The sequence below is a fragment of the Castor canadensis genome, chromosome 4 (genome assembly GCF_047511655.1).
Source record: "Castor canadensis chromosome 4, mCasCan1.hap1v2, whole genome shotgun sequence".
Classification (NCBI taxonomy): domain Eukaryota; kingdom Metazoa; phylum Chordata; class Mammalia; order Rodentia; family Castoridae; genus Castor; species Castor canadensis.
Window position 1 is genome coordinate 134,916,568 of NC_133389.1, and position 24,100 is coordinate 134,940,667.

Here is a 24,100-nt window from a genome sequence, read left to right on the forward strand (position 1 = left end):
GGCAAGTACCGAACCATTCTAAAAGTCAATCTTTTTACTGCATTTTAATCATATGCTAATTCTTACTGAGTTTTTCAAATTTTTTTTCTATTTGTTTTTCTTTTCTTTTGAGTTTTTATTTTTTAAAGCAGGGTAAGTAATACAGGCTAACAAAATGATTCTTTGAAGGATTTAAAAGAAAAATATCACAAGGAAAATATATAAAATACATGCATTTCTTTAATTTTCTTTGGATGACGATGATTATTAGTGCTGGGGATTGAACCAAGGGTCTAGCATATGTTCACGCTACCACTGAAATATACAACCCCAGTCCTGGGATTATTTTTCATTTAGGAAAATAAATTCTTTCCCTGGTTTCTCTAGTGCAAAAAAGACTTTATTAAGGATCTCACTTATTTTTCAGTATTGGCAAGAATTTTAAAGTAGTCAATAAAGTATACCATCCACAATTAGTGTCAAGAAGACAGTTAAAGTAATTTTTTTAAGTTACATGCTCAGATTTTCATGCAACAGAACAAAATTACTGAATTGGTCAGTATATATTCAGCAATTTTACTGATGGATCAATCTCAAAAACACTATGCTAAGTGTGAGAAGCTAGACACAACTTCTATTTATAGTGATCCAGATGAGATCAGTAGTGGTTATCTAGGTTTGGGGGATGAACACTGACTACTAAGCGAGGAAACAATTTTCTGAGGTAACGGGACTGCTGTATATCTTGATCTGTGGTTACATAGATGTTGTCAATATCTACCACATTACTTAAGTGTGTCCATTTCATCATATATAAATTAGACTTCAATAAAGTTGAAGTTTAGAAATTTATAGGCTCAGAAACAAATTCTACCTTAGTCTAAATTAATGTAGATTTACTGTATCAAATTTAATGGGTTCAAGAACCAATTAATAATGACAATATTCATTAACTGACATATTAAAAATATAATCTAAAAATTCTGGTAACAGATATGCTGTACACTGAAAAGATCCTTTGACTACAAAAAATTTCTACTTCTCTTCATTCTTTAAAGTATTTTTGCTGTTTGTATTTATGTCACAAAATTTGGGCAAAAGTTAAATAGTGAGTGTCAATACCTACTTAATGCTTATGAGAAGTATTATGAGTTACTCACAGGATAATCTTTTAAAGAGTGCAGCCATCTGGTCTGGTTTGTCAAAACTGGTCCTCATTTGTGTTAGCACATCAACATTCTCCACCACAAGTTTCTAAAATAAAAAAAAAAGAACATGGATCAGGCACAGACTTCCTTGTGTTAATGAGATAAGAGCATGCTTAGAAATTACAATCTGGCAATTGGGAAACACAATTCATGACATCCAGATGCTCTATACTATATATTTTTGTTGTTTCAATAAAATAATCTTACACAGGATTAATGCTTTTCATCAGTTTGCACATTCAAGAAGAGTTCAGGAAAAAGCAACAAGGTAGTAACATAAAAAGTCATCTTACCCTTAGATACTTAACAGTATAAATAATAATAAGCAGACACTAAAGTGGATAGACAAAGCAATATATTCCACTCAAAATCAAAAGAAATTGCAAAAGCTGTAACTGGACAAGATAGGACAGAGTTTGTCTAGATAATGAGAACACCACTAGATAAGAACAGGAAGAAAATAACTTGTTAGGATATGGTACCACTTGATAGGGATTACATTAAAGCAATGCTTCCTGGAATAAATTATAAAATGGAAGTCTAAACTATCTAGTTTTCTTTTATAGACCACCAAGAAAAGGAAAGAAAAAAGAAGAGATATAAGAGAAGGAAGTGAAGGACAGCTATTCAAAGAAAAGTATAACTCATTAAGGAATGTTTTTCTTAAATATGGCATTGGAAAAACAATTTCATTAAAAATTTTTAATGAAAACAAATAGAATTAATTTTACTTCGGTAGAGACAAGCCTGGACAACAAGCTGAGTTTGTAAAACAATCAGGAAGGAAGTGGGTAAGACATTTTACTCTGTTACATATGCCATACTCTTTAGAACAAAATTAGTCACCAGCACACTTGTCTAGTCATTTCATAATTCCAATGAATTTATGATTTAATTTCTGATCTCTAGAAAGTCTTTTACACCAGAATTTTATTTACTTTCCCTGTCTATAGTGATTGTCAGCCTTTATTACACATTACAATCACCTATGGAGCTCTTTCTAAAAATATATCCAAGCCTCATGTCTAGATTATTTCAATTCAGCAGACCAAGATGGGAAGATGTATGGTTATAGTACCATGGTGGTTTTGTTACATACAAAAGGTTGATGACAAGTGACTTAAGGGAAACATGAAAAACTATACAGATACAAAAATCATTTTTTCTAAAACACTAATATGAATTTTGTTTTGGGTGCTTTCTGATCTTATTCTAGTTGAACTCCTAACCATATGTTCAGTTCTAGTCACGTTTATTTAATAATCTCAATTCTATAGCCTTTAATAAGACTGCTCCCTTTTTCTGAGCCACTTCAACACTGTCTCTACCTAAAGCTTGATTCAATACACAGGCAATGGGCTCAGTGGTAGAGCACTTGCCTAGAAAATGATCCCCAGCACTAGAGGAAATAAACAAACAAAAAAAGCGAATACACACTCAATCTGTACAACTAACCACATTAGTCTTCATGAAGTTTAACACAATATCATAAGTTAGTAAGTCAAAGACATCACTGAATTGAAAATGCACCTTATTTTATGTGCTGCTAAGAAAAAAAACTATGAATACTATGATATATAAAATTTCAGAAATATCTACTAGATAAATGTGTCTTACAATTAATAAATTACATTATATATTAAATGGAAAGAATTAACTACAACCATTTATGACAATTTACAAATAAGTACATTTATTATAACCCAAATGAGATTTCGATACCATTACCCTAAAGTATTTGTTGGCATGTTGTTCTTTTAAAAAAGTTAATTGTACTTCTTGAAAATTTATACTTCATGAAAGTATAGTTTACATACTTAATTTTTTCCCATTTCTTCTTCAATTACATCCTAAAATAGGACTCTTTATACATTTAAATTCAGTGATTAATTTTTTTTTGGTGATTTGCTTAGAATTTATTATTTTTTTCTTTTATTATTCATATGTGCATACAAGGCTTGGGTCATTTCTCCCCCCTGCCCCCAGAGAATGAAAGCTGGGAGTAGTAACAGAAAGTATAAATGCAATGGCTTTGAACAAAGTGAGACAAATCAAGTGAAACAAATTGAGTTTATTTAAATTTTTAATTAATATTGTGTTAAAAAGAAAGTATTAACTTCTTGGCATAATTTACATTTAAATTTCATGTCTTTTAGGACCACACAAAGAACTAGAACTGATCTGCAAAATGCCAAAATAATTCCTTTGGCAGGATTAGAGGAAGTTGACTCAATAGGCACAACTCCAAATGAAATACCCAAGAATTTTTAGCAGGAAAGAAGATGGGTTCTTATTGTCCAGAAAGTAGTAAATATGCTTTACCATAAGTATACATGCATAGTGTTGACTATGTCTGACACGTGATTTATTTACAACCATCAAATATAAAGCAGCTCTGATTTTTTTTGTTGGTAAAAACGTACTCATTGAAACAAAGAGGTCCTCAGTAAAGCAGGAACTAAAATAATTAAGTTCACCTTTAAGATAAAAAGATTCAGTTACATGGTATTTAGTTTATGTCAGTTTAACTACATTTTTAAAAACAGAAATAAAAGCAAAGATGTCATAATGATCTTAAAAATATAATTATACCCCCAGACATTTTATGCATTTGTTTCAGAAAGACTAAAATTCTCTTAGCAGTATCATAATGTTCTGCTAGGGAGTATGAGCTGCTAGCTTTTTAGAGGGCTATTTGTTAATACCAAAACCACTTGAATTATTTATACCCTTTGATCTACTTTCAGAAATTTTTCCTACAGAAATGCTCAAATATTTTGTACACTTTGTGGAAGCACTGGTTAGGTGTATGGAATTCATACATACGCCTAAAGCCCTGCTCTTTTCAGATATCCAGTAAATTTAGAATAATTTTTTAAAAGGCATAAAATTACAGTAACAAAGAAACAGTAGTGGAAACTAGGCCAAATGAGGAACATCAACAAAGTGCTGGAAGAAGAAACTGGAGCAAAGAATAAGAAGAGGTGAGAAATTTGATTATCAAGTACCTGTGGAAGGGATACAATGTATAAGAAAGTTAATTCATGCTTCAGGATACTGGAAGGGATCAGAAACTGAAGGCAGTGGCATGGAAAGGAAGGTTTAGGAAGGCTTGAGACTGAAAATGAAGATTATTACACATCTGTATGGGTAGAAGTGAGCTGCATTCCAAACTCATCGCCATTTTTAGGAGTGCTGCCAACAAGGAGGGCTCTAAATACAAAAACAGAAGGAGGCAGGAGAGAGAATGATTTAAGAATCATGGCAGCCACCCAGCTGTAGAAACCTCTACTATCTCCAACAGATTATACTGTCCAACTAAATGTTCACTGTGCTTGAACATTATTTGTAGGAATCACTGGAAGCTTAGGATGAAGATACCTTTCTGCAAGAAGGATTTGTGTTAGCTTCTGCCAAGAACCTTCCATACCCTATTGAAGGTTTAGGACTTAAGGTTCCTTAAACAAAGCACCAGTACCAACATAAAGAAGGTTGCAAATCCTAGAGAGTTGAATCATTTCCAGTTTAAGTTAAAACCCTTTGAGGAATCTATATTAAAAAGGCTGGCAAGGATTTAAACAGACTACCTTCATTGGGTAGGTTTTTGATTTTGATTACTAACCCCTTCTCTCATAAGGCCACCAAAACTAAGCACAATTTTATGTATTACTTTTTTGGGGCAGTACTGGGGTTTCAGCTCAGGGCCCGGAATTTGCTAGGCAGGTACTTTACCACTTGAGCCATGCCTCCAATCCTTTTTGCCTTAGGTTATTTCTCAGATACAACCTTGTATATTTTACCTGGCTGGCTCAGACCACAATCTTCCTATCCATGCTTCCTGCATAGCTGGGATCACAGGCACATGCAAACCTTATTTGTTGAGATGAAGTCTTACTAACTTTTTGCTCAGGCTGGCCTCAAACAATGCCTTCCAAGGCGCTGGGGTTAAGATGTGTACCACCATGTCCAGCTTGTTCTGAGATAGGGTCCAGTTAACTTTTTTGCATGGATTGGCCTTGAACCACAATCTCCCTATCTCTGCTTCCTAAGTAGCTGTGATTACAGGTGGAAGCTACCATGCTTGACTCTTAAATTACACATTTTTTAAAAGTCTTTTTTATGAGTAATATTAAATCATTAATAAAATGAAAAGTTAGGTGAAGTAAGGAAGATCACATAGGAGATTTCTAAAATCAAGTGTTTTAGGAAAAAGTGTTTTATAATCTAAGACATCTGGAGTTTAGAGCATAATAATTTTAAGGAAAACCCCAGCTAATTCATACCCATTTATCTCAAAGACAACAAATGTAAGCTTTTACCTTGTATATGTTGTAGACTCAGGTTTAACATCAAATATTTTAAAAAGAATACAGATAAGAAACAACACTTGAGTCAGAGAATTCAGTAGCACTTAAAATGTCAACATTATTTATACTATTACTACATCAACTCTAAATCAAATTTTAATAATACCTGAGAAAGAGAGAATAGGTCACTCCAAGATATGAGAGAAATATTAAAACATAATCTCTTTCCATTTCTTTTAAAAATGTATTTCATAACATTAGTACCTAGAATGCAACTAAAACAGTTAAGTCTATTAAAAAAAATTGCTTCAGACTATAAGATCTGTAATAATTAAAAAAAAAAATCCTGGTTGATGTAGTGATTCATGCCTGTAATCCCAGCACTCTGTGGCAGGGGGATCACAAATTCAAAGCTGGCCTAGACTATATAAGACTGTCTCAAAAGAAGAAAAATTAAAGAAAAAACCTTGGAATTATGGACATCTGAAAATATAAATTCTACTACTAAGAATAACTATGAAGCATACACTTAGGTTTAAAAAAAAATTGAAGGACTGGAGGCACAGCTCATGTGATAGAGTGTTTGCCTAGCAGTACATGGCCCTGAGATCAATCTCCAGTACTGCCAAAACAAAAACTCTAAAAAGGGAATACAAAATATAAAATGTGAAAAGGTACATTTAAGGTTGAAAATTTATCTGATTGAAAGTTGCTATGAGAACTATATGGTATAGCTTCATAAAATTTAATGCAATCTCTTCTTTTTTTGAGAGGGGCACTATTGGGGATTAGACCCAGGGCATTGTGCCTGCTTAGACAAATGCTTTACTACTTGACCCATGCCCCAGTCCTTCTGTTTCTTATTTTGTTTTTCATACAGGGTCTTGTACTTTTGCCTGGACTGGCCTTGGATCCCAATCATCCTACCTATGCATCCTGCCTAGCTGGGATTACAAAGACGTGCAGTACCACACACAGCTTGTTTTTTGAGCTAAGATACTGCTAACTTTTTTTGCCAAGACTGGCCTCAAATCACAGTCCTATCTCCATCTCCCAAGCAGCTGGCATTACAGGCATGTAACCCAATAACGCTATCTGAAACTGTATCAGTAAGTACATGAACCAGAGTAAGTAAATGTACCCTCACACTAACCAGACTTCTATCTGAAACTTATTCTCAGTTCAGGATACACTTCTATAAGCACAACACCATGACAAGAGACTACAATATAGAGGAAAGGTATAACAGAAAAGTTTCTGTAAAAAATTAAACATAGAACTACCATGTGATCTAGCAGCTCCACTACTGGGTATATATTTCCAAAGGAAATGAAATCGGCATGCTGGAGACATCTCCACTGTCATGTTCATTGACGCACTACTTACAATAGCTAAGAAATGGGAAACAAATTAAGTGCCTATCAAGTCAGTGAATGGATAAAAAAAAGTACCACATACACAATAGAGTATTACTCAGCCACATGAAAGGATGAAATCCTGTCAATTTGCCAACAAAATGTATGGAACTAGAAATCAAATCTATTAAGTGAAATAGGCCAGATATAGAAAGACAAATACTGCATGACTTTGATTATATGTAAAATCTAAAAAAACAAAAATTGCTTGATCTCATACAAATTCACAGTAGGACGATGATTAGGAAAGCAGAGTAAGAGTAGAAGGGAGGGATGGGTAACAGTTATTCAGTGGGTACTGAGGTATCGTTAAATAGGACAAATAAATTTTGGTGTTCTAAATTTGTACAGTAGGATAAGTACAGATGATGAGAATGAATGTGCTGTATATTTCATAAGGATTCTGAATGTTTTCTCCATAAAGAAATGATAAATGTTTTAGTAGACGATGTTTACCCTTGACCATTACATTATGTGTACATGTACTGAAACACTGAATAGTACCCCATAAATACGTACAATCTTTGCATCAATTAAAAGATACTGACACAACATAACTAGAGATATGCATGATGATTCTTCATTTTCAAAAAGACCAGATCTTCCAACTAGAAAAATGTAACTTATTCTCCACTCAGCTAGGTTAGATGACTGCTGAGATCAGACTTCTTTAGGTTCTGGAGGTTGGATAGCCTGGTACTAGAATAAGCTCCACAGCTAGATTAATGCTACATGGATTCAGGGGCTGGTAGAGTGGCTCAAGTGGTAGAGCAGCTGCCTGGCAAGGGGAGGCCCTGAGTTCAAACCCCAGTTACACACCCACTCATGGGTTTAAATTTTGTTTTCAATACTTATTAACGATTTAAGTCTGAGAAGTTACTTAATCTTTCTTGGCCTTACCTTTCTGTTTTAAGGATTTAAAGAAGTTAATAATACATATGAAGACCTTAGAAAAAGTTCTAGAACGCTTTAAAATAGAATCCAGAAAACTAGCAATTTTTTATTTCTGCACCCAGCAAATATTTATAAAATGCCTCCTTGTTTTGGACCATATTTTAGCACCAAAGTTTTAAGACTTACATTTACATTCTGGTGAGTGACATAAACAAACACACCACATGGGAGCTCACAAGAAAGATACACATACAGCAGGACAGAGAGAATAAGAAATGATGTTTGTTATTCTATGAAGTATGCTTAGAGAAAGACATTCTGCTATGGAGATATTTCAAAAATACATGAATATGGTAATTCCTCAGTGCAGATATTCTGAGATGATACAAGAGCAAGCAGGCCAGGCAGGTTGGAGGAATTAAGGAGATGAGGAAAAGTGGAAGGCCAGATTCTTCCAGGGTCTTGCAGTACTGTTTAAGAATGTAGGCAACCAGGTGCTGGTGGCTCACGTCTATAATCCTAGCTACTCAGAAGGCAGATATCAGGAGAATCTGATTCAAAGCCTGCTTGGGCAAATAGTTCGAAAGACCCTATCTCAAAAAAACACTTCACAAAAAAAGGGCTGGTGGAGTGACTCAACAGTGTAGGCCCTGAGTTCAAACCCCAGAACTGTAAAAAAACAAAAAAGAATGTTTGAATGCCAATTCAATGTTTGAATGTGGCATCACCGGGAAGGATTGAGAGCAAGGCCAGCTTGGGATACATAATTAGAGCCTTCTCAAAAAAAAAAAAAAAAAAAAAAAAAGAATGCTTGGACTTGAAGAGTTAGAGAAGTAAATCAGTGGTAGAGCACTTGCCTACAATGCACAAGGCTCTGATTTGATCCCCCACACTACAAAAAGTAAAGAGGAAAAGAATATTTGAACTCTGACAGATGTGAATTCAGAGATCTAAACTGAACCATAATTCTATTATACCAAAATGAATACCAGAAAAAAATTTGATGCTTGTTGAGAACACTGTAAAATCATTTATATATTAAAGGGGAATGAGTATAATAAAGAACCAAAGCTCACATTACAAAGTTTGTGTATTAAAAAAAATCAAATAAAATTTGTCATTAAAACCCACATTAGATACACTAAGGTTCTAATCATTACCTCTTGCTGCTTTACTTCCTTAGCAAATATTATTAAGCTTGTGAGAACTAACTTACTCTATATATCTGCTTAACTTTCAGAAAATCAGATTACCACATTTAGAACTATGCAAGTTATATACAATGTATTATATACACTTTTCTTAAGAAATTAAAAATGCAAGCCACAAATAACCACCCAAAAAACTTTCACAAAGTAAAAGGTATATTTGAAAATGTCCCTTTTCTGGTCTGTTAAGTATCAAAAGTTTTAGTGGCCCAAATTCAAAATTCTTTCAAAAACTACAGTTCTTGTACATACAGACTTGTTCAATATAAACTACCTTAAAGGTTAAAAGAAAAAGTTACTTAAAATTGAGTGGAGGGTAAATATGGTGGAAATATTATGTATTTATGTATGAAAATGGAAAAATGAAACCTGCTGAAATGATTCCAGGAATGGGAGGAAGGGCAATAAAGGAGAATGATGGAGGGATTGAATTCAACTATGATATTTTAAGAACTTTGGTAAATTTCACAGTGTACCCCCAGTACAACAATAATAAAATAAAATTTAAAAATTTATTAACCTATATGTCTTTACTTAAGCATTAAACATTCTAAAGATATTCTGCACCCAGCTTAAACAGTTTAAGATGATAATAAGAAAAAGCACTAAGCTGGGGATGTGTGTCAGTGGTAGAGCACTTGCCTAGCATGTGACAGGCCTTGGGTAATTCTCTAACAGTACAAACAAAACAACAAAAAAACCCACTAAGCCTAAAAATGTTTACATCTTTGAAAAGCAAAACATACGTAGAGGAGTAAAACACTTTGGCTAAAATTTTGAACTTCATCATTCAAAGAGAAATATGCAACAGAATAAAGCCTTGACTAAAAAAGCCAAGAAATGAGTTTCAGTACTCTTTTGGGCAAGTTAATTCACCTCTTTAGGCTTCCTGTTTTCTCACCTACAAAATAGAGATAATTAAACTAATATGCTATTGAAAGGCTCTGTTCACTCTTTAATTTCATTTACATGGTACTATTTTCATGCCAGGTTAAAGTAACTAACACTGTAGGCTTGCTGTTCACATTCTTGAAATGTTTTTCAGAAATTAATGCTTAAAAGGCAAAACTGATTTTGGACTGAGGGAGGAGGATCACAAATTCAAGGCCATCCTGATTAACCTTACCAAAATCCTGTCTCAAAAAAAGGACTACAGATGTAGCTCAGTGGTAGAGTACTCACCTACCTCATATGGCAAGGCATGATATGGCTCTGTGTTTAATCCCCAACACTGCCATCCCATCCCAAAAAACCCAACCAAGATAAGACTGAAAAAGCTATTACCTTAAGCTCAGCAACTTGTGATGAAATATGCCACATAAGGCTCTCACTTAGAAACTTCATACCATATGGGCCTAGTAGTTCTGATAAAGATCTCATTTCTGAAAGAAAATGTAACTAATTTTATGCTTTTGACAGTACAAATAAGAAAATAAACATTAACACAATGGAATATGTCATTACAGAAACAAATTATTAATATAAAATCCTGAGGAAAGTCTCTGTAATAAAAGATACCATGAAATACTGAAGTATTTCTAAGATAGACTGTGTGATTATGCACAAAATTAAATGAAAACAGTCACAAGAGAAGCAAGAGCCAAAAAGAATCAAGACAAATCAAGTTTGCAAACAGAACAATCAAGTTTTCTTCATTCTCTAGACCATGTTACAGAATTATTCACCTGATATGTCAGAATATTCTTCTGCATTGAATGTTAATTCATTTTCTGTAGGTAAATTCACAAAGGCTTTCATTGCAGGGAAATAAGCTATATGGCCATTGCTGACTTGTCTTAGCAAAGTTTCCAAATACCTACAGAGAAAAGTAATTTGTAACTGGGAGAAATGGCTTAATTCAAAATTTATTATGGTATACACCTGCATAGAAATTTAAGTTGACTGATAACATGAATAAGCACTTATCCATAAGAAATTAGTTTTCCTAAGTAGTTCATTATAAAAAAAAAACTTTCTATAACTCCAAATTTCTAAATGTGTTCCTTACCAATTTGTGTACAGACTTGTAATGGTTGGTTCTCCATGACTGTCCAAATGTTGTGTTTGTTGAAGAAGAACATTATTAAATACTCTTGTAATATCAATCTGCACATAGTTTTCTATTGACTGCAGTACAGTCATATATGCTCTTACACTTGTTAGGAGCTCTGACGGTTTTGCAATTTCTTGTGTGGCTTGATTATACATAGTCATCCCAACAATTGATCTGGGGGAGAAAATAATTAAAGAGATGACTTTTCCATGTTCATAAACAATTCATTCAACGTATTTGATATTCAATAGTAAATAAGCAATAAAATTAATTTTTTAAAATTAATTTTACAAAGCCATGAAATTACAACCATCATTATGATTCCAATAACCTAAAAACAGAATTACCTAAAAAACAATGAAATGAGAATACAGATAATAAAAAACATTCTAAGAACATCAGCAATGAAATGACTTAAGCATTTATGCTTAAAAACTGCTCTAAAAACTATGCTTTAAAAATTCCTTAACATGGGGGGGAGAAAGGACCCAAACAATGTATGCACATGTGAATAAAAGAATAATTTAAAAAATTACTTAACATGGTAAATTATAGCAAGGACAATAAGTTGTCTACTTAGCTTGAATTCATTTGGGACTGTTGCCAAGACTTTTTTAGGTTTTATGTAAATTAATACAATCCTCATATTTCATAATGAGATTATTAACACCATGATTTCACAAGTGAAAACACAAAAACAAAAAACTAAGGTTCAGAAACAAGTGAAGTGAAAAATGTCACTTTGTTTGAAAGTGGTCTAAGACCCCAAGTCTGCCTTAGTGTTGTCTCTTAACAAACTGCATGACAGTCAAAGCAATGAAACAAACTTTATTCTTTAATCCCTCATAGCACATTAAAACAAAACTTTGCTGGTGTCCTAAGAAACTGTAAGGCTAAAAAAAAAGAAACATAAATTTGAAAATATCTCCCTAAATGATCTTTTTCTACAGTGGTCATTCGTATTTCATTTTCATTAAGGCTCCTTTGAGTATCGGATATGTAAACATTTTTTTTTAACTTCTATTTATAAAGATGAATCCTTTAAAAAAATAGACAAATCCCATCAATAGACATGGGGCCAGACAAGACAACTCAATATGAAAATTGTTACCCTTGTATATAGCCCGAATCCAAAGACTGCTCAAGAAATTAAGAAAAAAAAAATCAACCCATTAATATGCACAAGTTATTTACTAAGCAGAAGTTTGGTAAAAAAGAACATTTGCTTTTCCACAGATTATGGACCAGACTTGTTTATAGAACGAGAACAAGGGAGCTATAAACCTATCAATATGCCATTCCCACCCAATAAATATAGAAGGCCTAGTGTCTAACTACAAGGGCATTTCAAGTTTTACTGTCAGGATGCCTGCTTTACTAAGGAGAGCAAAACAGTCTTTGTTCAACACCAACCTTTTCACTCATCAACTGATGATTTATTTAACACTCAATTTAGTGCCCATTTACATACTGTCCTATTTTGTTCTCTTACTGCTGTTGTCTTCCTTCACAACCAACTAAAGATCTAAGCTTTTTATTATTTCCTTACTACTGACAGTACTTAATTTCATGTTAAGCATATGATAAATATAAATATTACTCATTAATGACCACAGAAACTTTGGAAAACCTTTAGCAAAATTTTGTTTTACAAATTGCTTTCAATTTATAAATTTTTTTCAGGAAAAAATTGTCAAATTAACACTTTCTTTGATAAATATGCAACTTTACAAAAAGTTTGAAGCAACATTTATAAAAGTGAGGGGGTTCTGACTTGTCACATACAAGATCGTTTTGGGAAGTACATATGTAACTTGCAAAATTCTAATTAGAAGTGAGTCCTCAAGAGAGTGGAATTCTACTGACGTACAGCATACATTTGAATTCAGAAAAAAATGAGTTCATGCAGTCCTGACATCTGACTGTGACTTACTATAAGGTGTATCTAAAAGCACAATTCAGCACGTACATACATATACATGACTGCAGAGTTTCAAGAAGCAACAGCTATACAGTAAGCCTGCCTTAGTCATAAATTTATTACACATGGTTTTGACCAATTATAGTAAAAAAAAATGTTTTAATTCCCACCCACACATTACACAGTTCAGTTGAAACAGAGAAGTTCTCAGTCCTGCATTACCCTTGGTTGTACTTAAATCATTATATGCTCTGCTTAGTGTTTCTTTTCCCTTACTCTTATAAAATTAAGCTTCCCCAAAAGCAAATGGTGGCCCCCAAAACAAGGGAAAAACTAATGTGCTTAATTTAAGTGATAAAGGGTCTACTGTTCTTGTTACACAAAATGCATTTTTCTCCCCTCTCATTTCTTCTTCCTCTTTCCCTTCCACTTCTTTCTTCAAGTATTGATTACAACCTAGTAAACTGATTTCATAAACTTTTAGATTGCCACCTGCAAGCTGAAATAGACTGATTTTCTCCAATCTTCTCATTTTGCATATAAGAAAGCTAAGATTCAGAAAAACTAACTTAATTGGCCAATGTTACTAGTTAATAGTAATATGTATGGAAATAGAATTTGGGTAATTAACTAAATCTCCATTCACTATTTTTCATACTTCCTAGTCCATTATTCTTCCTACTGTGCCAGTTCTAATAATGCTTTTCCTCATAAAAGGAAACACTGTATAGGTATCAATAATTAATACAGCAAATTCATTAACTGAACCAACGAATGAATAAATTCTTACTTAGTAAAGCGGATTTCCAGATGAGAAGTCAAATATTCCCGTGGTGTAAAGGTATGCTCCCAAACCACCATGTTTGGTACATAATTTATAGAGAAACATAACTCAGAAAGTGCAGTGTGCAATTTATCAAGGCTGAAAAAAATTAATAAACATTATATAAAATGTATGACATTTCATCATAGGCAATACAAAATTTTATAATCATATCAGATGTTATGTAGAGATGTTATTGCAGAATTTGATTTTTTTTCTTTTAAAATGTTAGTTCAAAATCATTATGGGTATAACTAACTTATGAGGGCAATTTTAAAAAGAAAGGATCATTCATTTCTATATTCAGCTAATGATGACTATATTGAGCTGATATAAATTAGGAAGGGCTTATTCTACATTCAAAGACAATCATTTCCTATTGCTACTGCAATTTGTTACTAGAGAAGGAACATTTGTTTACAAAATGACAATGTTTTTTCAACTTAGGAAGTAGGAAACTTAAGCAAAAAGTATTTACACAATTACTATCCACCTATGTCTGCCTTCCAAACAAACAAGTAAACAAAGAGCCCTGAATGCTGCCTAATCTAGTATTTTTGTTTTGAAACAATGATATCAGATTTGTTGTAATATATCACAGCATACCAAAATAAAGTCTCAGTTACCTCATTTTAAATAAATCAAAAATTATATATTGTTTATAGTATATGTCAAAAAAATTTTAGACAGATTCTTGGCCTTCAGTATTCAATATAATCAAGACAAATATCTTTTACATATTATCTCCTAAAATCAGAAAATCTACATTTTAGAATGAAGCACTAACAGGCAGTCAAGTTTACAAAGATAAAAATGGCTGGAAAATAAAGACTATACATTTCCTACCAGTGTCTCAGTACTAATGCCATCAGGGTTGAAAAACCTCTACCAGAACAAAGATACACAATAAAAGTAGATGGCTTACTTGGTTACCACCAGCCTGTTTTTCCTCATGCTTTCAACACCTGGTTTTTCCCTTTCAGGTTCCCCTTTTTTACCAGTCTGCTTTTTTGACTTCTTATTCACTGCTTGACTGATGGTTTTGGCACAATGCTTAGGCAGCAACTAAATTTAGGCAAGAATTAACATTTTACGTTACACCAATTACTTTGAACATGTAACAACTATTAAACCAAAATTAGCTGAATCCAGACTTATAGCAAATATCATGCAGGTAATAAGGACAGAGATATATGTGAGAAGTAGTTTACCTAAGTATCTTGGGGTAGCCCACAAAACACGGTAGAAAACAAAAACAGGTAAATCTTGTGTGAACAAACACAAGATTGCAATTATCAAGTAGGCTCAATTCTAGGAGTTAACAATAATGTAAAATAATTTACTAGTCACCTAGAAAATTAAGGCAAAAATTAAGCATTTCTTTTGCCTTTCCTTTACGAACTGTACCACTGGAACAGAAGTAGTAGATGTAGAAATATAAAACGTATCACAACAAATATATATAAAAGAACTGATAGAATAGTTTGCAAAAACCAATGAAATAATGGAATCAGGTGCTAACACCACAAACAGCAAAACATCTCCTGATGAAAGAACACAAATATAGTCTTGCCTAAAGCTTTATATTTGTCAGAAATTCTACCAGCTAATATAATTTCATAGCAAGGGCTTTATAGGGAGTTTGAGAATTAAAAAAAAAAAAAAAAAGGAAGTAAATTACTTATTAATAGCTCATTTTCTTTCCTTCACACACAAATTTCCTATTTGTAGTAGATATTTAAATTATTACCTGATCACTAAGAGTACACTGTTCTGTGCAAATATCAGTGATGAGATTTCGAGCTTGTTTGGCCATTTCATCCAGGAACATATTACATAAGGAAAGACTGCGATCTCCAATATGATGTCGCTGATAAAGCAGAATTGACAGCAATAATAATAATTACACGAATGTAGTCTGAATTAAAACATCATTTCCTTAACATTAAAACTATTCATTTAGCCAGGCATTGTGTCAAAGGCCTGTAATCATAGTACTCGGGAGGCTCAGGCAGCATGACTGAAAATTCAACGGCAGTCTGGGCTACACACTGAGACCCTTGTCTCACAAAGAAAAATGACAGTAACAACAAAAGAACTCTATGCATTTAATCTTCAAGTTCCAATCCTAAATTCAGGTACTCAATATTAAAAAATTAAGCAGAAATTATAAGAGATTTAAATTAAGGTTTTCCAATCTTACCTCATTTTAAAATTTATATCTGATAATAAATTTTAACACAACTCTGTAACGTACAAACAAGAAAAACAAACAGCTCAAGTACTGAAATAAAAGTATTAAAAATCAAATCAGTGAAATAAATTCACAAGACATTCCACATTTCTAACATCAGCACACTCCCCCTTCCCAGGGACAGGGTATACAGAAAAAGAAAAAAGCTGAAAATGCATTCTTAGCCCCCACAGGGGGAAAAACATTGTATTAATTTTTAGGCTATTACATATGGATATTTAGACTCACAAACACTCAAATCTACCCATTCCTACAGGATTCTGTATTGTTTTTTCAGTTTTAGTGGATTACAGCAGTTTGATGGGTTTTTCTTGTTAGGTAACTGAAATGTTGAGTATATAATGCCATAAATTTTTACACCATACATATGTAATACTTTACAAAGAGAAAAAAATTTTAAGTTTTCCTCCCCCAACCTTCCATAATCATATAATATATAACACAATGTACAGATTACAATACAGTATTTCTACGCTGTTGAAATAAATGTAAGCTACATAATTTTAAGGTATATTTTTCCACACTTACAAAACACTTCTTCTAGTAAATGAAACTTTTTCTTTTTAAAAAAATTGTAGTTTGCATAAATTAATTGTACAAAGGGGTGATACTGTGATATCTACATACATGCATATAATGTACTTTCATCAAATTCACCCTATTTTACTTTTTATTAACATTCTTTTCTCCTCTCCCTTCCTAACAGTTTTCGTAATGCTTTTTTCATACACATAAAATGTTATTTACTTATTTCAACTGACAAATGGTAACTGTGTATTATTTACAGGATACAATGTGATGTTTTGTTTATATTTTTTAGTGCTGAGGATTCAACCCAGGATCTCATACATTCCAGGCAAGCACTTTAACAATGAGTACTCCCAGCACTGAGATTTTGATCTACATGTACATCATAGAAAGATTCAAACTAGTTAACATAAATGTTACTTTACCAGCTTGTTTTCTGTGGTGAGAACATTAAAAATCTGTTCATTAAGATATTTAAAATACACTTTTTCCTCTTTTTTTGAGACAAGGATCTCACTTTGTAGTCAGGCTGGACTTGAACTTACAACTCTTCTGCCTCAGCTTGCCAAGTGCTGGGATTATACAATGTGCTACCATGTTCAGCTTTACATTATTATTAAATGTCTCACTAGTCAGTCCATATCACTAAAATTTATTTCTCCAGTCAAACTAACTTCATATCCTTTGATACCGAGTACAGTTTTCATACTAGTTCAATTTCTTAATGTTGTATTTATGTGTGTGTCTATCTCACAAATATCACCAAATCTAGATTTTGTTTAATGCGTCAAGTCACTGTCAGGTCAGTGAAATTTCCTTGACTTTATTTACTCAGCAAACTATAAATTCAATTTTCAAGTCTTTTCCATAATTTAAGATGAAAAGCTAGTATACAAACTTAATTATTGCATATATAAAAATAAATTCATAAATATTAATACCTAACTCACCATTTATTTTAATAAAGGCAAATAAGTAGCTGATAAGTATGCATATATGTCTATCCACTCACATATTTTTTTTATTTATTATATCTTTATCATTTATCTACTCAAGCATTTTTCTGATTCTGCATAAAGATGATTGGACAGGAAGCAAAATTAGGCAATTAGGACTTTGTAAACCAATTTGATGTAGCTAACTTTGTGTAACATACACATCACAGTACTACACTGAAATTACCTCTTCTGGACACAGTTCATGTGTACAACTCATAAAATGAGTGCAAAGTAGTGGAAATGCAATTGAGTATCTTGACTGAGAGGGTAACTCCAAACACTGCTGAAACATCTTCTCAAAAGCACGACTATAAAAACTACATTAGAAAAAAATGAAAAATGGAATCATAATTTTTATAGTTAAATAGTTATATACTTTACAGCTAAAACAAAAATTTTCTGTACAGTACCTTATAATTAATTTACTTTGAAACAAATGAAAGTTACCAACTGGTTTCATTTATTCCCTTAAGAATAGTCATTATTTCCCCAAAAGTTTCTTTTATACACCAACAATGATTACAAGGCATACAAATATTATCTGTATAACATCAACAAATATTCCAAATTAAAATTTACACAGGAAACAGGCCATACCTATAGAATATGAATATGTGACATTCAAACATTATCCCCAAATTTCATCAACTTTATATCAGTACCAACTATAAGAAGCATTATTATTTCAAGTATCATTAAGAAAGAAAAACATTGCCAATTACACAATCATATGCCACCAACTTAAAATTACATCCAAAGTTAAGATGCTAAATATAAATCTAAACAAATACAATTGATAAAAATACACCAATCTCTGAGTAAAAAGGAAAGCAGAAGTAGTAAACATGTCTTTATTCCGGATGTATGTATAGAAATTAAATATGAAAATTACAAATTTTAAACATTATTCAAAATGTTTTTTTTTTTTTGGTTAAGACTGGGGTTTGAACTCAGGGCTTCCTGCTTGCAAAGGCACTCTACCGCTTGAGTCATGCCTCCAAATCAACTTTGCTCTGGTTATTTTGGAGATGGGTTCTCACAAACTGCCCAAACTGGCCTCAAACTGCAATCCTCCTGAACTCAGCCTCCCAAGTAACTAGGATTATAGGTATAAGCAACTGGTGCGCCCAGCTTCAAAGTGTTTTACTTCTAAGATAGGAAGAGGAATTTCTAATTGTTGTATTCTTTTGCAGTAGAAAGCTTACCATAGCTGAGAAACACCCAAATAAAAAATTTTAATTTTCTTTCTAGGATAGCCTTTGAGTCAGACAATAATACAGAGCTCCAAATAATCTTTAAAAATCTTGCAAATTTTGTGCTCACTTCAGCAGCACATATACTGAAAATCTTACAAATTTGGTATGTGATTTATCTAAACCTAAAAAATGTATGTGCTGATGTGTTTAATAAAATCCTTCTAAAAAGTGGGCCTTTTCTGCTTGGTGATTCAGATTTCTTTTGCAATATGACTAATTAAAGTCATCCTAACAACCTGCCAAAATTGTCACGGACTGAGTTACCTCCCAAAGTAACAGAAAGAAAAAGGTTTTCTAATGACCTCTATTCAATACCTAGAAACTGCAACCACTATCCACTTAGGTATGTCAGAATTTTACAAAGAAGGAGAGAAACTACTAGGCTATTCCAATTCACTTCCCTAAAGGCCAAGCAGCAGTAAGTAGAATTGATACCATATACCTGTGGAACATGAAGCCAGAATACTTGCATTTGAACTCTGGCTTGAGTACACCACCAAGTTCACTTACTTATTCAAGCATTTATTAAGTACCTACTACGTTAGATACTAAGGAAACAAAAACATAATGTTCCTTCATTGGCTGCATTTGCTGGGTACAAAGAAAGCGTAGAAAAGTAAACTATAGTATCAAATAAAATTTTTTTTAAAAAGGCTATGTTTTAAAAAAAAATGCAGGGAGTAGTCATCACATCATTATGATACTAACATTTAATTTTAATACTATATAAGTGAAGTTACTAGGTATTTAATTTCCAACATTTATTTTTCTTGACACTGATCCACAACTTTCTTCCCTTAGTCTAATCATGCAAAGGAGGCTTAAAGGTAATTTGAGCTGTTTTTCACATCTTCAAATAAAATCTAAGAAATAAAACTGACATCAATAAAAGGTACTCTTGCAGGGAATTAAAAGTAGGCATAGGGCTGGAGGTGTGGCTCAAGTGGTAGAGCACCTGCCTCACAAGCACAAAGCCCTAAGTTCAAACCCCAGCACCATAAAAAAATTAAAAAGTAGACTAAAGCCCCAATTTGGTAAAGTTCTTATTAAAGTTCATTATTCCCATTATTTTTAAGAGCCTATTATTGAATTGTCTTAAGGTCTATGTTAACATAAACACAATCAAGAAATTTAACTTCAGATACTAAAAATTTCAAAGCCAGATTTAAGGAAAATTGCAACATACCAAAATATAGAGAGATCTGATGTCTCCACCAACATTTCCACTAAAGAGTCTACCATTTTTGTATGAAAGATTATCGTATTCATCATCTTTCCAAGTTCTCGGTGATCTGCAAGGCTAAGTGAAGCCTTAGAGACACTAGTATATGCCTGCATATAACAAAAAACAAATAGTAGTTTGGGGAGAAACCAATGATTTTTGACTTGTCATTCTACACGTAAAAACAAAAATTAATTAAAAACATTTAAACTACTATTATGCTGTATTAGTAACATTTCAAAATATTGCCTGTTGTGATCATAACTTGAAATTCCTATAAATAATTTCTTTAGGGCTTAGGGGTATAGCTCAGTGCTAAAGTACTGCCTAGAATGTGTTCTGGGTTTGAAGCCTGGCACCATTAAAAAAGGAAAGTTTCTTTTAATGAATTGAAGTAACAGAATCCATAAAACAGAATTAAACATATAGGTAATTAATTTTGAACTCCAAAGGAGTGTAGAATAATTGTCATGTGAACCTTACCAAAAGAAACTTTCGATCTAGTTTAAGAAAGAAACAGAGTTGGTGCAGTAGTTCAAGTGGTAAAGCACCTGCCTAGCAACCATGAGACTATGTCCAAGCCTCACTACTACCAAAAAAACCTTCCTACCAATGAAGAGAGAAGAAGCTGAGATAAAAGACTTTCTTTCTTCAGCAAACCAAAGGCAGAGAAGCTGAGATAAAAGACTTTCCTTCTTCAGCAAACCAAAGGCAGAGAGACCATGAGTAGCTCTCTGGTGACAGTACTTTCAACTTTCTGAGGATGAAATGCAATGTATTTAAGTCAGGGGTAGGGGGGAGAGGAAAGGGTGGGAGTAGGGGGGAGTAATGGCCCAAACAATGTATGCACATAAGAATAAATGAATATAAACCAAAAAAAAAGAAACAAACTTAGGAAACATCATAAGAGAGTAAATATTGCACAGTGACTCAGTGAAGTGTTAGATTATATTAAATCACTAAAAACTGGACAGTATAAATACTGTCCTAATTTGATGGAGTCTATGAAAGTACTGAAGATACTAAAAAAAATTGGTATAGAATGTCCCAAAAATAGGTGATAGGACTTAAACAAAACCAACAAGACAGACTGTAGGGAAAGAAATTCTGTAACAAGGATACCAAATTACATAGAGCAGAATCATGTCCATAGATAGTGACATTTTAAAAGGCTCAATCTTTACTGAAATTCTTTAACTGATGCCCAATTTAAAAACTCAGAATTTAAGTAACACTGTGAAAATAAAGTCAGAAGAAGTGACAAATGAGATAACTTGATTTAAAACACTCATCTGAGATGACTGACAACAAGGGAAGGAGAAATATGTTACTGGAAAACTTTCAAATAAAAGTATAAGATAGGATCAACAACCCAAATACATTAGAAAGCAGAAGGAAGGAAGGTGTTTGAAAAGGAACTGAAGATGCTTAAGAGACTGATGGAAAACCAAAATGCAAAATGCTTGGCTAGTTCACAAGACCCTGAGTTCCATCCACAGCACTATTTTTTGTGGGTTTTTTTGTTTTGTTTTATTTTTAAAGAGTAAGAAGGGTACTAAAAAGAGAGAAAAAGTGATCTATAAATGAACAATGACCTTAAAGTCAAAATTAGACAGGACCCCAGTAAGGCACAAAGCACAGTACCACATTCTCCCAAAAGTTATTCTTCTGGCCCTGCTCTACCTCAAGAACTACTGGCATCCAACAGAACTCTTCAACTCTCTCTGGTCATGTTCTTTAGCAACTTCAACCTCAAACCAATGCTAAGTCAGATCATTCTCACTTCTGTGAGTATTTGCTCATCCTTGTAGTAAAACTGCACGCTCAAAAGTTTCTTTACTTGTGCTTTATCCATTGCTTGCCCTTTTTCTGTACAAGCTATTTTCCTATTTAAATTGTATCTATCTTTCAAGGCCCAGATAAAATCTTGCTTTCTCTTTTAAATTGTTACTATTAATTCCAGCTTGAAAAAAAAGTTTTCTCCCTTCTAATCATATTCTCGTATTCAATCTGTCGTATCTCTTAACTCAATCTTTTAGATTTTTAACTGCCTTTTAATATTTTATAATTTTATGCTTTGTCACCACAGCTAGATTACAAAATCCTCAAAGAAGGGTACAATTCCTCTCTTCCTCTTCCCATAATTATTAAAAATATTTAAAGGGCAATTAAACTCTACTGTTAAAATTATAGCACATACAAAGATGTTAGGCCTACAATTTTAAAGTCCTTAAAAACTACATGAGAAATATATATAAAGTAAGCACTCTTAAAAGTCTAAAACTGTTTATTTTTAAATTTCAGAAAGTTAGTTTCTGGCACAAGATCAGGTGATGATGATAAACTATGAACTGTAGGCGACTTGCTTGTTTTTATAAATAAATTTTTACGGAAACATAGCCAGGACCCTATGTTTATGTATTATCTACAGCTGCTCTCTTATTACAATGGCAGAGCTGCATAGTTAGGACAAGCACTGCATGGTCCACCAGGTTAAACTTAAACTGGCTCCATATTTAAAACAAAAGAAGTTGGCAACTAGATTATAAATATTTTGTCAAAAGAGATTTTGTGCTTTTACTTTAAACCAGGATAATCATAAGACCAACTGGGATTTAAGTTTCTGGATATTATAAAACTATAATAATTACTTTTCTTTCAGTTTTTTGAGACAGGGACTTACTATGTTATCTAGACTGTTCTTAAATGCATAATCCTCCTGCCTCATCCTCCTGAGTGCTAAGATTACAGATATGTATTACCACACTCAGCTTAGTTTATAATAATCTACTTTATTAAAAAACTTTTCTATTGGTTTAAGTTAGACTTATATTTGTCCAAGTTCAATAACTAATATAAAATTTTTCTTTTAAAGCTAGTTATATGAATAAGTCTTTTCAATAGACATACAATTTGTATACTTGTTATATAAAATTTCTCATGTTAATAATCATATATTCAAAACAGAATAAAAAATTAAGTTATTCTTACCTGTAACCTAAACCAATCTAATCTCATTCCCCTGAAATCAAACACTTCCCCATCTTCAACTGCAATAATGGAGGGAAAAAAAAAAAAAGGTTACAAAGAAAATTAGTATTTTTCACAAGCCTATAATCACATTTTACAATCTAAGAGCTAAGACAGCTCCATTGCTGGGCCTATAACCAAAAGAAAACCAGAGTTTCAAAGATTTATCTGTTCATCCATATTCACAGCAGGATTATTCACAATAGTCAAAAGTGGAAGGAACAAATACCTACTGACAGATGAATTAGTAAATAAAATTATGTAATTACAAGGGAGTATCATTCAATCTTAAAAAGGAAAGAAATTTTAACACATAGTACAACATGGCTGAAACTTGAGGACATCCTGCTCAATAAAACAGTTAAGAGTCAGGCACAGTGGCATGTGTCTTAAGTTCTACCACCTGGGAGTCTGAGGAGAAGGACTGCTTGAGCCCAAGGAATTTGAGGTCAGCCTGGGCAACATAGTGAGATCCTATCTCTCAAAAAAGAAGCCAGGCCACAAAAAAGATGGAATGAAATGGTTCTACTTATGTGAAAGTCAAACTCATAGAAACAGAAGTATGATGAAGGTTGCTAGGGCTAGGAGAAGAGGAAAATGGACTGTTGTTTAAGGCCAGAATTTCAGTTTTTCAAGATGAAAAACATCTGGAGATTGATGGTACAATAATATAAACATACCTAACACTAGTGAACTATCACTCAAAAATGGTTAAGAAAGTAAATTTTATATTAAGTGTATTTTACAATTAAAAAACAAAAAAAAACTTTATTTTCAGAGCTGACACCGAAACACTTCTCAGTCCTGTAAAGATAAATGAGGCAATTATTGTCAGAGAAGCAGACTTCTTTCCTAAGCTCTCTCTCAGTGTGCTTACATGTCAATATGAAGCAACAGTACAGAATATGAAGGATCCTATGAACAGAAAGTTTGGATAGCTTGCTAAAACTCCTTATCTAAACTAAACATCACCACACAAGTAACTATAAACACTGACTTGACCA

The 24,100-nt window shown here is 32.8% G+C and overlaps 1 protein-coding gene across 4 annotated transcripts in view; it reads right to left on the reverse strand.

Annotated features, from left to right (window-relative positions):
- The window catches only part of Nckap1 (NCK associated protein 1), an 87,769-nt gene that overhangs the window by 16,580 nt on the left and 47,089 nt on the right, over positions 1-24,100 (reverse strand). For all 4 annotated transcript variants that reach the window (XM_074071233.1, XM_074071231.1, XM_074071230.1 and 1 more), the window contains 10 exons: positions 23,058-23,116; positions 20,031-20,176; positions 17,773-17,905; positions 15,559-15,678; positions 14,734-14,873; positions 13,776-13,907; positions 11,020-11,238; positions 10,697-10,827; positions 10,296-10,393; positions 1,140-1,233 (listed from right to left, as the gene is read on the reverse strand). In XM_074071233.1, the coding sequence (XP_073927334.1) occupies positions 1,140-1,233; positions 10,296-10,393; positions 10,697-10,827; positions 11,020-11,238; positions 13,776-13,907; positions 14,734-14,873; positions 15,559-15,678; positions 17,773-17,905; positions 20,031-20,176; positions 23,058-23,116 (1,272 nt within the window). The remainder of the gene's footprint in view (positions 1-1,139; positions 1,234-10,295; positions 10,394-10,696; positions 10,828-11,019; positions 11,239-13,775; positions 13,908-14,733; positions 14,874-15,558; positions 15,679-17,772; positions 17,906-20,030; positions 20,177-23,057; positions 23,117-24,100) is intronic.